This window comes from Trachymyrmex cornetzi, unplaced genomic scaffold, assembly GCF_001594075.2.
Source record: "Trachymyrmex cornetzi isolate Tcor2-1 unplaced genomic scaffold, Tcor1.1 scaffold983, whole genome shotgun sequence".
Classification (NCBI taxonomy): Eukaryota; Metazoa; Arthropoda; class Insecta; order Hymenoptera; family Formicidae; genus Trachymyrmex; species Trachymyrmex cornetzi.
In genome coordinates, this window is record NW_017300337.1 from 18980 (window position 1) to 35686 (window position 16707).

Consider the following 16707-nt stretch of genomic DNA (forward strand, 5'->3'; position numbering starts at 1 on the left):
ATATTTTTTATTTTGAATAAACTGTATCAGTTATGTCACTGATCTATAAATCGATCGGTAAAAGTGACGGTGAGTAATTAAATTATAGTATATTTATAATGAAGTATAGCATGTGTGGGATATGAGATATACCCATATATGATTCATGTTGATTTTCCACCTGGTTCGCGAAGGGTTAATATTATTAAGTATTAATTATAGACTGTAGTTATAAAAAAGCTGAAACGTTATACTTAGAAATTATGTGTATTCGTATACAAATAAGTAAAAAATCATTAAAATATTTTGTATTTACTATTTGAAACGTTTATTTAGAATACATATTTCTTACTTTATATTTTAAGTAAGTTTTCGAAATATATTTTTTATTTAAAATAAGAAATAGTCTTCGAAAATTTATTTAAAATAAAAAACAAGTTATTTTTATATTTTAAATAAAAGTTATTCTATATTTTAAATAAATAAATGCATTTTCGGGTCCTATTTCTTATTTTATATTTTAAATAAGTTCTTGTGATCTATTTCTTATTTAATATTTTAAATAAGTTCTTGGAGAACTTATTTTATATTTTTTATTTCAAATAAGTGGCATCTGTGAGTTTTTAAATTTATTATATATTTTTTATTTTAAGTAAGTTGTATCAGTTATTTTACCAAGCTCTGTGCAGTAATGAACGATTTCACAATAAATCAAAGTTTCGATTTTTCTTAATACATGTTCGATTTTATGCAAAAATGGCTTAATCCGAATTTTAAATGTGGTACTGTATGCTTTTTTGATCGCTGAACACGATGCAATAATTTATTTAACCCTACGATATACGTCTTAAGAAATATATCTCGATTAATTGTGAAAAAATGATCAAATTTCGAGTTCAAAATCGATTTTAGCAAGGTTCTAAGCGTTCAAATGGGTCGTTACTGTCCTCAAATTGTAGGTCTGTTCACCTAGAACAAGATCCAATTAGAATTTTCCTACAGGACCTTTAAAATTTGCATTTATTATTATAAAACTTTTTTAAGAATAGAAAAGTCTTTTTTACAATCCATAACAAATCAAACTAACCAAGACTCCTTATAAACCAAAGAATTGGAAAGAATACGGGCGTTAGGAGTCAAGCGCAGAAGACGTCGTGCAAATAATACACTTACGAAGCTTGAAACTTCTTTATTCAACAAACGCACTTACATGTTTCGGCTCATTTTTGAGTCTTCCTCAGAGCAAACACAAACTAACATATATAAAAGTTATTCTGTCATGGTGAGCTCCCTACATCGAGAATTTAAATGCCAAAATTAAACAAATAGAAAGAAAAGGAAAATGAAAAAGAAGGGAAATATTAAAAATGTCGAATTAAAGAATATAGAAACTAATTTATCAAAAAACTTTAAGAATATAATTAATTATCCCGAAAATAAGGACGCTCACCACGAAAATAATTACAAAGTAATTATTTTCGGGATAATTAATTATATTCTTAAAGTTTTTTGATAAATTAGTTTCTATATTCTTTAATGCGACATTTTTAATATTTCCCTTCTTTTCATTTTCCTTTTCTTTCTTTTTGTTTAATTCTGGCATTTAAATTTTCTATGTAGGGGAGCTCATCATGACAGGATAACTTTTACTTTATATATGTTAGTTTGTGTTTGCTCTGAGGAAGGCTCAAAAATGAGTCGAAACATGTAAGCGCGTTTGTTGAACAAAGAAGTTTCAAGCTTGATAAGTGTATTATTTGCGCGACGTCTTCTGCACTCTTGACTCCTAACGCCCGTATTCTTTTTAATTCATTTTTACAAGTTCTAAAGTATATCGCTTTGTGGTTTTGACATTCTCAAATCAAATGTCTCAATTTGACAATAAAAAACTCTTTATTAGAACAATTTAAGGGGAGTAACGATCCATTTGAATGCTGGGAACCTTGCTAAAATCGACCTTTAACTCGAAATTTGATCATTTTTTCACATTAATCGGGCTGTATTTCTTAAAGGGATGCTGGAGTAACGGTCGAACTTAATCAAGGTCGATAGTACAGACTTTTTTAAATTCCAAATTACGTACGGGATTCGGAAGTAGACGCATTTACGTGTGCTGTGACCAATTATTTAACTTTAATTTGTTTATAACTTTTTTTTGAAGAGTGGACAAAAGAAAATTAGAAGTGGACAAACCCGTACGCATGGTGGACAGTCGAATCACGTATGTAATTCGGAAGTAGACGCATTCACGAGTGCTGTGATTAATTGTTTAACGTTAATTTACTTATAACTTTTTTTTGATAGGTGAACGAAGGAAAATTAGGGATGGACAAACGTGAATGCGTGGTGGACAATCGAATCCCGTATGTAATTTGAAAGAAAGTTCACATGGGGGTGCTACAAATTTATATTTGTCCATAATTTTTTTTTCAATAGTGGACAAACAATTTTTTTTTGGACAAATGTGAACAAATGGTGGACAATTGAATGCGATGTTAATTTTGTCAAAATTCGCATTTAGGGGTGCCAGCTTCACAGAGCTCTACGTGATGTATCCATAGTAACCACTTGCGGAGTACAATGCGCAGTCGTGTATTTATAATGCTTTGCTATGCACCACACATAAGAAGGTTAGATTAGATTTTACTAGAAAAATAGAAGAAAAAATAAAAAATTTAACAAAAATAAGGTTACATAACTTTCTGGATCACATTAATTTGATAAAGGATGTTAAAAATTAAATAGCATATTATATATATTGCAAAAATAGCAATTTTTCCAAAAAAATCAATTTCTCAGGAAAAAACGGGAATTTTTTCGGTTTTTTTCCAGCAACTTGAAAAGTGATTTTTTTTTAAACTATAGCGCAGGACATAAATGACCTGAAGGTGTGCATTAAGAGTTAATATTATAAAAGCAAAGACTTAAAAACAATGATTAACATTTTTCACAAGTTTTTTTATACTACACGGAGAAAATTTTATATTAAGTTTTAATACACAATTTTAAATTACACTTACTTATGTCTTGTATTTTCGATGGACTCTCACAACATGATTCCGACTTAACTTTTACTATGGTAATACTAATTTTTATCACATAAATAAAGTAATTATTTTGTTAAACCATATTCTAAAATGAAAACAGTTAATTTTTATTATGGTACGCAAACAAAATTTGCTAGGTATATTTGATTTTGTAATAAAAAATTTTTACTATGAAAAAGTGTAAAAATTACGTTATATTATTGTTTTTAAAAAAATAACTATAGCATTTAAACTTATAATTTACATAAAAACCGCAGCTACTATCACATTATAGTAATTTTAAATATAAAATTTTCTCTATGTATTAATTTGTACTTTTATAAATATTCAAGATTGCTTTCAATACATATTATATTTTCTAAGAACCAAAAAAAACTTCAATTTTTTGACCATCACAGTAGAATGATCCCTTAACATTCGATGAACAACAAAGATAAAACGATATACGACGGTGCTTGAGTGATATTTCTGTGTACATATCCTAATATTATTAAAAAAAGGAAAATCTATCATACTATCTTATTTTAACTTAAAGGTGGTTTTTTGATAAAGTGCCGAAAATTTGGGTTGCCTCATCAAAACCCCCACCCGAAATTAATATCTGCAAAATTTGGATAAAATATTAAAGCTACGTATATATATCTTAAGAGGGTATTCTAGTCTACCGGGACAAAAAAATCGATTTTTTTTTACATATTTCGCAAGTATTTGGCATAGAAAATATGTCTACAAAAAGAATTCTCGCAAAATTAACAAAGTTATAGCATCTGATAGGGATCGGTCTCTGACTCGTTTGCCACGCGGCGCACAATAAAGCAATTGTTAATCGACATTTTTATTTCGGCTAAGGTCGAAAAATTGTTATTCTTTTAAGGTCGTGTACATTTGGAGCGGGGTCTTTTTAAAGTGGGATCTGTCTAACGATCAAATTCTTTTTGTGAAGGAGCATTTGTTTTCTCGGCTTAGTGTAGCTTTGAACGTTGAGGCGAGCGGACGCAAATTGTTTATTTACATGCAAAATATAAAAAAAGGATGAAAAAGGTGAAAAAAATCGAGTTCGTATATATACCAATTTTAAAAGTTATGAGTGTAATGGAAATGGTTATTGGACAGCAAGCGGAGCTGTACGCAAACTCCAGGAACGAAGCTCGTGTCACTCGCTCGGAGCGGCGCTCTACTGACTTCGCTAGAGAAGAGAAAGTAAGTCGTAGGAAAGAAAGAAGACTTCTTTTGTAACATTTTTACGAGGAAGAGGAAAGTTTCTTCTATGGAGTAGCTGATTGATCGTAAGTAAAATTGTCTCTATATAAACTTTATATAACCAATATAAAAAACTTTAAACGCGTTTTTCTCGAAACCACGTTTTTCAAATTGGCTGCCTTGATATCTCGAAAACCAGTTGACCAATCGAGTCGAGCATGTATGTACACACATCTTCAGCACATATATAACTATAGTCTCTACCACGATCAAGTCGAAATATATTTTTTTGTAATTTTTGCAACCATTTTGATGAAAAAAATGGCAAAAACCGAAATTTAATTTTTGACATGACGTTATTTTTTTAATTTTCAGTATTTTTTTCATTCTGGTACCTGTTATAGCCAAACTACTAATTAAGAATTTCTTTGGTTTTTTGTTTCAGATGAGCAGAAGAGCTGAAATCGTGGCAGCCACAACTTATTTTTTATTCATCACTTTGTTTAATGTTTTATACAGCGCATACTGATAATTATTTTTTAATAAAAAATATAATAAGAAAATATACAGGACTCTTAAAATTCAAAATACAAAAAACGAAGAATAAGGCCTTCAAGAGTCAAAGTGTGAAGAAGTTCAATAGATCATATCATTATTTACATGTATTTAAAATTGAAAATAATCAATAATGAAACAAAGATTATAAAAGTAATTTAAACATATATATATTAAACTTCTATCTATTGAACTTCTTCACAATTTGACTCTTGAAGGCCTTATTCTTCATTTTTTGTATTTTTAATAAAAAAATTCTGAAACTTCAAACACGTATAAATATGCAGGAAAAAACCCTGTCTCAAAAAGCTTTATATTATATTTTTTTTTAATTCGCAAAAATAGCATAAAAATTCGGTTTCTAGACTAGAATACCCCCTTAATGGAATAGTGTGGAATATACGACAGTAAATCAAGAGCTGTTCATCGAACGAAAACAAGATGAGATTATGTTTACTTTTTCAGATTAAATTTATATGCAAGGATACACGTAAATAAATAAAACTTTCCAGAATAGCCGTTGACCTATTACTTTTTCGTGACCATTAAAATCATAATTTTTAAACTATTATGATCTCGTTTTTGAGAAAAGTAAAATCTTCTACAGGAAGATTTGTGTGCAGTTAGTCAAAGAAATGTCTATATGAGCCTTATCTGTCACGAAGTTATAGAAGTTACATTTTCAACATTTTTTTCTCTCTTATTTCATCGTTAATCTACCGTAGAATTTTGCACACGGTAATTTCGGTACTTCAACTTCATTATATAAAAAATTAAATATTTCTATGATAACTCAATTTACTAAAGAACCACCTTAATCAATAAATGCATTATAATTCTATTTTTTGATAAAATTTTTAATGTTCTTAAGAATAGAAAGAAATTTTCGATAATTATTTTTTTACATACAAATATATTTTGTACATTGATAAGGGATTTTGTTTAAAGATTAAAAGTGTGGTAGAAATTTTATTTTATTATATGTCAATCTAATTATGTGTTGTAATCTTTCAAGATTATTTTTAATATTATCATTTTATTAATATTATGTTTTCAATACTTGTAATCCTGTTATTATTAAAAAGTTTCATTCTCGTCAATATATATACATATATATATATATATATATATATATACACATATATATATATACTGTATATATGCGGCATTCTTCGTGAAACGGACCCTCCTCCCTGTCCAGAACAGTTTTAAAAAAATTAGGTCTGCGACAGCTCAAATTAAAGCTTGTAATATATACTTTCAAAAGTCGTCTGGCTTTTTTCTGAATTTAAAATGGCGTATTCAACATGGCGGCCGATTTCACAATAGTTTTAGCAAAATTCAACTAATTCGCTAATTATCTACTCAGGAATACATTACGATGGAAAATAATCCGATCTGAAGTTATCACGTTTGAGTTGACTAACCACCAGGTAAACGTAGATTTGACCTTGATCCTCTTTTCAAGGTCAAATGGGGAAATTTTTGTTTTTTTAACGTAATCTCTATTTTTATTCCGAGAAATAAGATAAGCAAAAAATTTTACGTTCAAAACTGTAGTTTGATCATTGGTCTTAGCAACTTAGAAGACAACCCAAGGTTAAATCTTATTTTACGTTCGTAATTCGATTAGGAAACGGGGTGCATCTTGTGATTAAAGGCGCCAGCGGCAAAAAACTTTTCATGAATCAATTCTCACGTATTTTTGCCTCCTGAAAATGAATATTACCACAAAATTTGACGGTCGGACATTTTGGCCGCCATTTTGAAAAATCTACCAAAAATCTCTTTTTTAATGAAAATCTCTGTAAATATTAATTTTTGAAAATAAAGTCTGAAACAAAAAATAAAGCTCTTTATATCTATTCTCTACAAACAAAGTTACGTAATATACGTAATTTTCATAATACGAACGGTATACGAGTAATTTTACTTTGCAATCGCGTATACATGGAATCAGGCTGTATACTCGTATGTTCTGAGACAAGGGACCCCGCACGTTTCTTATGGATTTTGGTTTTCGGTCAAATCTTCTCATATTTTGGGAAATTGTTCCAGGTATGATTAAAAGTATCAATGGGCGTGACCTCCTAAAATTAACACTTTTATTGGAAAATTCGATGGGGGCGGAGCTTTCATCTAGCGCCAGCGGTCAGAACTATTGCGAGTAGGTAACCTAACCAACAAGTTCTGATACTATACGGTTGTTACACGTAAATACAAGCTGTAGTAAATAAATAAAAATGAAAATATCTACAGGGTGGGGAAAAAGTATGGAAGCAAACAATTATTTCCGAAACTATTCATTTTTCGACAAAATGTCTTAGACATAATTTTTATGGTATGAAAAGATGTATTATGTGGCATAGACGGCATGACCTTGAAATGACCCTTACGAGCTGCATACAAATAACGTAATTGTTTCTTACATACAAATAACAATTGTTTCTTAACTGGGAGTGTTTTTAAGGGAATGGGGCTCATATGCAGTGTTTTGTAAACGTTTCGACATCAGCTACACGAATCTGTAACAAAAACTGACGAGTTCCATTTGAAATTTTTTACGTTATTTGTATGCAGCTCGTAAGGGTCATTTCAAGGTCATGCCGTCTATGCCACATAATACATCTTTTCATACCATAAAAAAGAAATTGTGTTTTTAGTTTTTACTAGTTCGACACCTACTATAGTAAAACTAACGAGATTTGTCCTCTTGAAGAAAATGAAAAAATCTAACAGTGTTATTCTTACGAGCTTGACTGGTGCAACCAAAGACACAACAAAAAATTTTCTTTTATTTGTTTGCGGTGAAAATTCCATGATTTTTTAACTAATTTGTACTAAAATTTAGCTGATTGCCATATAAATACAAACAAAGTTACCTACCCGTACTAATTCCGATATCTCCCGCCAGGTAGCGTAACAATATATCGAATTTCTCAATATAATAATAATAGAAATTATTCAAATTTGAACAGTTATATCTCGAAAAGTGTTAATTTTAGGATGTCGCGCCCATTGACACTCTTACCATATTATAAAAATTACGTATATAACTTTGTTTGTAGAGAGTACAAAGAGCTTTATTTTTTGTTTCAGACTTTATTTTCAAAAATTAATATTTACAGAGATTTTCATTAAAAAAGTTTTTTGGTAGATTTTTCAAAATGACGATCAAAATATGTCCGACCTTCAAATTTTGTGGTGATATTCGTGATACGTGAAGCCACATATACACCTAGCGAACGAACACCGAACGAACGGCGAACGCGAATATTCATTGGTTGCGTTCAGCAGATGTATACGTCAAAGCGAATGAGAATCGAACATTCGATTCGCGTTCGACTCGGTTCCCTCAGGAAGCGGTACATCAAAGACTATTCGTGCGCGATTCGTGCGCGGTGTAAACGTGCAAATCACGTGTTCATTATTTGGCTGTCGCCTGAATCACCATAACCTTTTCTGTGCTTTTCTGTGTATTAACATTCTGTACAGATAACAAAGTTGAAAACTCTCTTTAAATAAAGTTTATCATATTGGCTTTTTCGAAAAAGATATCTGTTATAAAATAAAAATATTAATTGTCGCAAGCAATAATGTTATAGCGAACAATGACCCGAACACCGAATTAAGATCGAATGGGTGTTCGGCCCGTGTTCGATGCAATCGAGAAAAATGTACGAACAAACTACAAGCATGAACGCGAATGTCCAAATGTTCGCGTTCGTTGCTCATTCGGTGTTCGTTCGATAGATGTATACGCGGCTTAAGAATTGATTCACGAAAAGTTTTTTGCCGCTGACGCCCTTAATCATAAGATGCACCCCGTTTCCCAATCGAATTACGAACGTAAAATAATATTTAACCTTGGGTTGACTTAATTCTAAGTCGCTAAGACCAATGACCAAACTACAGTTTGGAAAATTTTTCGCTCATCTCATTTCTAGGGATAAAAATAGGGATTACATTAAAAAAACCAAATTTCCCCATTTGATCTTGAAAAGGGGGTCAAGGTCAAATCTACGTTTATCTGGTGGTTACTCTACCCAAACGTAATAAGATTCAGATCGGGTTATTTTCCACCGTATTGCATTGCTGAGTAGGTGGTTGGCGAATTAGTTGAATTTTGCTAAGCTACTGTGAGAAATCGGCCGCCATTTTGGATACGCCAGTTTGGGTAAATATTAAGAATAGCCCGCTCATCTCAAATTTTGATAAAAATATACTCAATCGATGCGTTTTTGTACGAAACGAATGAATCTGGCAGATAAAAGTGTCGCTCTGCCCCGCGAACCGAGATATTTAACGTTAAAGTTGACGACTATTCAGGTTAGGAAATCTGTCATACCGACTCGATGAGCGCTATATGTACGAACTGTACTGTTGTGCGCATGCTCTGTGACGAACTGTTATTGTGCGTATATGCAAGTTTTATTGGCAACTGAAATATTTGTCTGCTATTGAGTTCATAATAATTGGAAATGCCATATACGGTAGAACAATTAAATGTAAATCCTTGGCTTGCTGTGCAAGACGTAGTTGGAGATGCCAAATTGTGGCCAAAATTTATAAGGAAAATGTTTTGGGATTATAATTTAACCGATCATAAACGGATGATTCTTGTGAATTTCGCGTACATAAATGCTATATCAGAAGACTTTTTGCACGATATTTTGTCTTTTACGTTAAAAAAAGCATATACGCAATATTCACAAAATAAACACAAAAAGTCGGTGCTTTAAAAATACAAAAGTACTGTTTCAAAAACGTAAATGTATGCATTTAAAGCAGTGAATTTGTGTTTTTGAAACAGTACTTTTGTATTTTTAAAGCACCGACTTTTTGTGTTTTTGAAATAGTACTGTTGTATTTTTAAAGCACCGACTTTTTATGTTTTTGAAGCAGATCTTTTATGAAACTATTTAAAATGTATATATATTATTATAAATGTATACCTTTTCAATATTTTTATATGGATAAAAATTTAAATCCAACATTTCTTTAAAATATACGCATATAGCTATAAACACGACACCTTCTTTGTTGTCCAAATTCCTATACATTTTGAAAAATATTAGCCAAGGATTTATATTTAATTATTCTACCGTATATGGCATTTCCAATTATTATGAACTCAATAGCAGACAAATATTTCAGTTGCCAATAAAACTTGCATATACGCACAATAAGAGTTCGTCACAGAGCATGCGCACAACAGTACAGTTCGTACATATAGCGCTCATCGAGTCGGTATAACAGATTTCCTAACCTGAATAGTCGTCAACTTTAACGTTAAATATCTCGGTTCGCGGGGCAGAGCGACACTTTTATCTGCCAGATTCATTCGTTTCGTACAAAAACGCATCGATTGAGTATATTTTTATCAAAATTTGAGATGAGCGGGCTATTCTTAATATTTACCAAAAGTATCGTCACCGAATGAAAAACAGTTTGAATTCAGAAAAAAGCCAGACAGCTTTTGAAAGTATATGTCACAAGCTTTAATTTGAGCCGTCGCAGACCTCATTTTTTTCAAAACTGTTCTGGACGGAGGGGGGGGGGGTTCGCTTCATGGAGAACGCCCCATATATATACATATAAATCTATTATGTAAAGTATACTTACTTGGTATTGAGCCTGTATGACCTGCTTGCCCTGCCTATTAAGTTGATTACTGTGACCAGTAGTAGTAGTAGTAGCCAATTTCAATCCTTTTTGTGCTAGTAGACTTTCAACAGAGATTATTTGTCCCCCACTATTATTTGTTAAAACTTTTGCAAGTATCTTTTGTTGTTGTTGTTGCTGTTGCTGTTGCTGATGATGAGGTGATTGTTGTATTTGGACAGCAATTGGTTTTCCTCCGATTTGTGCAATTATGCGTTGCATTCCTGGAGTTTGTTGTATAGGTTGCTGTTGATTAGCTGTGACTCGTTGTTGGAGTTGTTGTTGCTGAGATCAGAATAAAATTTAAATAAAAGCAAATAATAAATATAATAAATTGTTTGCAAAGATACCTTCAGCTGTTGTTGTTGCTGTAATTGTTGCTGTTGAGATTGAGTATTCGACGGTGAGGATTGTTTGATAAATATAGTTTGACCTTGAAGACCATGGCTCGTGAGTAATGATTTAATTTGACTCGAACTAACTAATTTAATCTGTGATGCCAAAAGAGTTTTGCCTGGTAGTACATGTTGTTGTTGTTGTTGTTGTTGTTGTTGTTGTTGTTGTTGTTGTTGTTGTTGTTGTTGCTGCTGCTGTTGTGATTGTTGTTGTTTTATATTAGTAGCTTGTAAAATACTTTTCCCTGCTTGATTTGTTACTATAGTTGATTGCTGTTGCTGCTGATTTTGCGCTTTTGTAGAAGGTAGTATCGTCGTTAAATTTGTAGTAGTTCCGTTTACTACATTAGAATTATTACTAGTTGAAGCAGATTGCTGTGCAGATTGCAACACAGAGTGTCCAGACAGACGAATAGTTTGCAGACCAGCAGATGTCGATACTTGAATTTGGTGATGCGAATAATTATGTTGATTCGATTGTAATAGACTTTGAGCGGCATTTGTTTTGAGTACAGCGATTGATTTTCCTCCAATAGTAGATGCCTTTTTTACCATCGTTATTGGAGCAAGTTGTGATTTCGTGTCTATCGCAATGTTATCTCGTTCTGTGCTTACTACATTTGTGATAGTAGCTGAAGAAGTTACAATCGATGCAACAGAAACAGGAGTTTCAACGGTAGAAATTGCTGATGTTATTGTGTTAACTGCTATTTCTACATTAGTATTAACAGTATTAACGGAATGTTCAGTACAGACAGGATGATCAGAGATACTTTTCTCTTCGGTTTTATGCTGCTCTTTCCTGCAAGAAATGAAATAAATACAGACATTTATTTTTCTCAAATACTATTAGTTTTCAAATAAATATGACATTCTCACTTAGAAATAACAGGCTGCGTAGGTATAGTTGTCATTCGCCTTTCTTTTTTGACAATAACTTCCTTAGTATTTGAAGAGTGTTCTTTATTTATATTAGCTGATTTGAGAATTGGTTGTACTACTTTATTTCGTGATGTATTACCAACGCTTTTCTTATTTTTCGCAATACCTTGTAATTGTTGATGAACCATTTCTATAAAAGATACAAAATATCTTCACACAATCACATAAGCAAATTAGAATTGCAAATGCTTCAGAAATTTCGAGTTGCAATAATAAATAATGTAAAAATATAATAATGTATAAAATAAAATATAATAATGTATAAAATAAATGAGATAATAAATAAAAACAAACCAAATTCAGATTCAGATCGTCCTCGATGAAGATAAAGCCATTCCTTCCGACGAGGATAATATCTAACACAGGGATCTGCCTCGTAATGTAACCTATCGAGTGCTCCTGATACCACAGAATGGAGATATCCCTCCTTTTCATCATTATCTTGTTCTATGATATATTGCGAATCTTTTAGTAATTGACAAATATCAGCTCGAGTCCCTTCACCATTAGGAAGTCGAGCAGTAGCATCTCTAACTAATGCTAAAATTGTTACAAAGTTTGGACGATCCGGCACCAACAACGAATGTCCTCGTGCTTTAGCTTGTCCTGAAGCTTAATATAATTAATATAATTAATCTTATTTCTCTGTAATAATACTCTGTAATGATTAAAAAAGTTCATGAAATATAAAATATTTCTCTATTTAAAAAAATGTAAATACTGATTTATACAATTTTATATAAAAATATTTTTAATTAAGAGAAAATATTAAACAATAAATAACAAGAAGAGGCTACAAGCCAGATTTTTTTTTGTATTTCAAATTCTTAAAACGTACGTTTCGACCTTATTATTAGGTCATCCGCAGTGTATATACAGGGTGTCCCGATCTTTTTTGCCAATCACTTTTGTATAGATAGAACGGACTAAACTGAGTCGAAAAGTCCTCTACCATTTTGCAATTTTTAATAATTAATATCTTGTTAACTATTGCGAAAAATGCAAAATGGTAGAGGACTTTTCGACTCAGTTTAGTCCGCTCTATCTACACAAAAGTGATTGGTAAAAAAGGTCGGGACACCCTGTATATATATAAAGAAATTATAAACGCAAATTTGACAAAATTAATAAAACGGTTAAATATAATTTATAGTTACGCAAAAAGTTGGTAGTATTTCTTCATATCTATTATCTTCTGCAACGCTGCAATACTTTTCGTCTGGTAATATTATCAGTTATATTCTTCCATTATATCAGTCGCAATAAATCCATAATAATGATATTGAACATGGTGAGTCATTAAAAATGTACCAGCACACATTCTCAACTGCGATTGGTAAACCAAGATATAATCAGTAATTGAAACAATGAGTCAATTTAATTCACAAGAAGTAAATGCGATCAGAGATAAAAAGTGAAACCAGTTCAACCAGAAATTGCTTGTATTGTATTATCCATACAATCGCATACCAATCGCAGTTGAGAATGTGTGCTGGTACATTTTTATTTAATGACTCACCATGTTCAATATTTTTATCATTATTATGGACTTATTGCGACTGATATAATAGAAGAATATAACCGATAATATTACTAGACGAAAAGCATTGCAGTGTTGCGGAAGATAATAGATAATTTTATCATACAATAATTATATAATTTATAGTATGTGATATTACTATTCTGATTCTGTCCATGAATGCGTTTCCAAATCTACAAAAACAATTTGGCGCGCTGTTTGTAGAATCGGAAATGTATACAAATTCACAGTAAAATCATTAAAACATTTAAGATTTACTTTGATCGAAAATAGGAATTCTTCATACTTAATTAGATTTATTATTTTGTCCTCGGTCTTATTTCAAATTCAAATTGTAAAATGTTTTAATTTTAATAGCATTTACTTGAGCATTTATACTATATCGTATTATTTTGTACATATTGTATTTTGTTGACAATCAGTAGGATACGTTTTGCGATTGCTTACATATATATCATATACATGTAGTGTGTATTAATATTTGTCACAACGTGATTTATAATAAGCTTTTGGAAATTCGAATCTAGTACTCGTTGTATTACAAAGCATGAATTGAACATACCAACATTATGCTGATAAATTCCTTTGACAGGACCGACTACGGACGCGTAACCGTGCATGCGATAAGTAAACGCCTTATGAGGTGCAGTGTAACGCATACGCTCCTGTCTTCGGAATTCCTCACGTTCCTCTATTGTAGACGGACGGACTTTCCATTCTGTAGGAAATAGCGGCCGAGGTGGTTCCCAGTCAGTTCCAGTGGCACTAGCATCCATATTGGTAGATTCCAGTGCGGGACTTCCGCTTCTACCACTTTGCAGAATTCCACTTGTAACGATTGCGTTATTGCTCATATTATTATTAGAAGATAGTTGAGAAAGCTGCGATTTTGTAGATGTCACAGTACTAATAGTTTGAGTATATGGTGGCGTCAACATATCTCTAAAATTATAATTATGAAAGTATAATTATTAAATATTTTTCTATTAATAATGTTGTTTAACTCATGATTTGTTGCGAAAAATACTCAAGAGAATTTAAGAAGATATGCAAATAAACGAGCAAATGAGTAAGTTGATTAAATAAAAAAATGCACATATTTAATTCAAATATAATATAACTTTTTTATAATATAGCAATCAAAGATTCAAAAAATTAGTGCTTGTCACAATTCTTACTTATACATAAGAAATTTTGTACATAAGTCCTGTAATCGGGCATCAGAGTCTCTCCCAGCACCAATCCATGCGTATATGCCTTGACCCTTATTTTCCAGATAAGGTACGAGTTCTTGATCTTGTTCTTGTCGCTGATCTAAATCTTGAGAATACATTAATTCGCCAGCAAGAAATCCGAGAGCTAATGGTACTAAAGTAGGCCATGAAGGTACCAAAGAATACCTGCGACATGAATTTATTAAAAAATGCTACTTACGATCGCGCACATTGCGAAAAAGTCTTATTTGGTATTACCAATCATTTAAAGGTGAAATAGGATTGCCTTGCCACTGCATTATTGCGTCCTTCATTTCTGTCGCACTCATTCGATACTCTCCCTTAGAAGTAAAAGCGTCTCTCAGCAGTGAGAAAAAGCATGTGTGCGTCTCTTGCATCAATTCCGTCCCGTTGTTCACATTTATACTTTCACTAGGTGATACAATCATTTTCGTTTCTGGTATTGATATAACTCTTTCATCTTCGCACCTATAAAATTAATTTAATTTAAACATTTTAATTAATAATTGATTAGAATCATTGTTTTGCTTAGAATCATTATCTAATTATTAATTTATTACAATCATTGTCTATTATACATAATATAGTAAACTTACTTGACATCGTCGAGTATATCAATTCCATCATCAAGTTGGATTGGTAATTGCATCATATCAATACTGTCTAAGTCAAGCTCTTTTTTCGATTCATTTTCCTCTTCTTCTTCAGTTTCAGCCAGCACATCTTCGCTTACGCCCAAACTTAATTCGGTTTTAACTTTGTCATATTCTATATCTTCGACTTCTTTTTTTATCTCTGGTAAATTGGCTAGTGTTGGTTTAATACCCTTTTGAGTTACTGGGCTGCTGTAAATGAGAAATACACAAGAAACGCATTAAAAGCAATCCTATAATATTTTATATTTATTTATCTAATGCGTGTACAGCTAATAACATAATTACATTTTCTTTTTGGTTACTTGAAGTGCTTCATATGTCTCAATAGGTTCCGATTTAATAGGTGTTGTCATTTTATTGTAATCTATGTCTACGATATTAGGTTGTCTATTGTCGTCCGTTGTATGGGAGTAATCACTGTTATCGCTTTCGTGTTTCACAGAATTGGAATTTGTCAATTTTGGTGCGGGCGGACATAACGAATTCTGTTCCAATTTAATCTTCTTCTTAGCAGGTGTAACTTTCATAGAATTGCCAATTGTAAGTTTCTGCTTCTGACCAATTTGTGATCTTTGTGTCAGATCGGCAAGCGCAATTCCTTGAGTGTTTAGTTCTGGATGAAGCTACGTATACATAGTTTAGTTAGTATTGCTTAAATAAGTAATTGTAACAAAATAATGAAGTATTATACATACGTCACGACGGGCACGTCGTTTTTTATGTGCAATTAACATAGCTCGGTAGGTTTCTTCTGTTTGTTCACGTACAAACAATGCTCTACTAGAAGTGTATTCCATTCGCTGCAAGGTGGAAAATACAGGTCGAATTGTATCGTCTTCATGACTAAGCTGTAGGCCTTTAACCGATAATCCTTGAAGATTTATAGTAAAACGTCGTTTCCTCTTCTGTTTAGCTCCAGTCATTTGATAATGAGGATAATTTTCTTCGTTTTCAGATGTTGTATCAGCAGACAATCTCGTGCTAGTTCTAAGTTCTGCCCGAACTGCGTTTAGCTCATCCAAATAGCGCAACTGAGTCTTTTCTTCAACTATTATTTATTTTCATATTAATATTCTACAGTCATTATATATTTTTTTGCCAAATGATCTAAGTATGTCAGCAATATAAACAGCCAAGTAATATTAGATATAAAGCAGACACACTCACCTATTATTGGTTTTGATTTGCGCCAATGAAATTTAGATACTGTGCGGTTTACTGGTTGATTGAAACCTTGTCTATATGCGTTTGATAACAAACTTTCTCGCGATTTTAGTAGCTGATTTGCTAATTCATATGACCGTTTCCGTTCCTCGAACAACGATCTTTTTTTTTGCGCTTTACGAACCAAACCACGTATTCTTTTAATATCGGGACGATAGTGACCAGAAGAAAGATGGTTGTGAAACGTGTCCAATGCTGTTACACCAAATCTATAATACATTTTATTTAAAATGCTCTAATTAAATCAATTTCAGAACTCAGTCTATTATT

General features: G+C 31.8%; 1 protein-coding gene across 1 annotated transcript in view; it reads right to left on the reverse strand.

Annotated features, from left to right (window-relative positions):
- The window catches only part of NFRKB (nuclear factor related to kappaB binding protein), a 38436-nt gene that overhangs the window by 4000 nt on the left and 17729 nt on the right, over nt 1-16707 (reverse strand). The window contains exons 5-16 of the mRNA XM_018521309.1: nt 16381-16646; nt 15909-16261; nt 15499-15836; nt 15154-15402; nt 14795-15025; nt 14501-14722; nt 13885-14264; nt 12077-12394; nt 11720-11912; nt 11031-11642; nt 10796-10982; nt 10407-10730 (exon numbers count right to left, since the gene is read on the reverse strand). Of these exons, the coding sequence (XP_018376811.1) occupies nt 10407-10730; nt 10796-10982; nt 11031-11642; nt 11720-11912; nt 12077-12394; nt 13885-14264; nt 14501-14722; nt 14795-15025; nt 15154-15402; nt 15499-15836; nt 15909-16261; nt 16381-16646 (3673 nt within the window). The remainder of the gene's footprint in view (nt 1-10406; nt 10731-10795; nt 10983-11030; nt 11643-11719; nt 11913-12076; nt 12395-13884; nt 14265-14500; nt 14723-14794; nt 15026-15153; nt 15403-15498; nt 15837-15908; nt 16262-16380; nt 16647-16707) is intronic.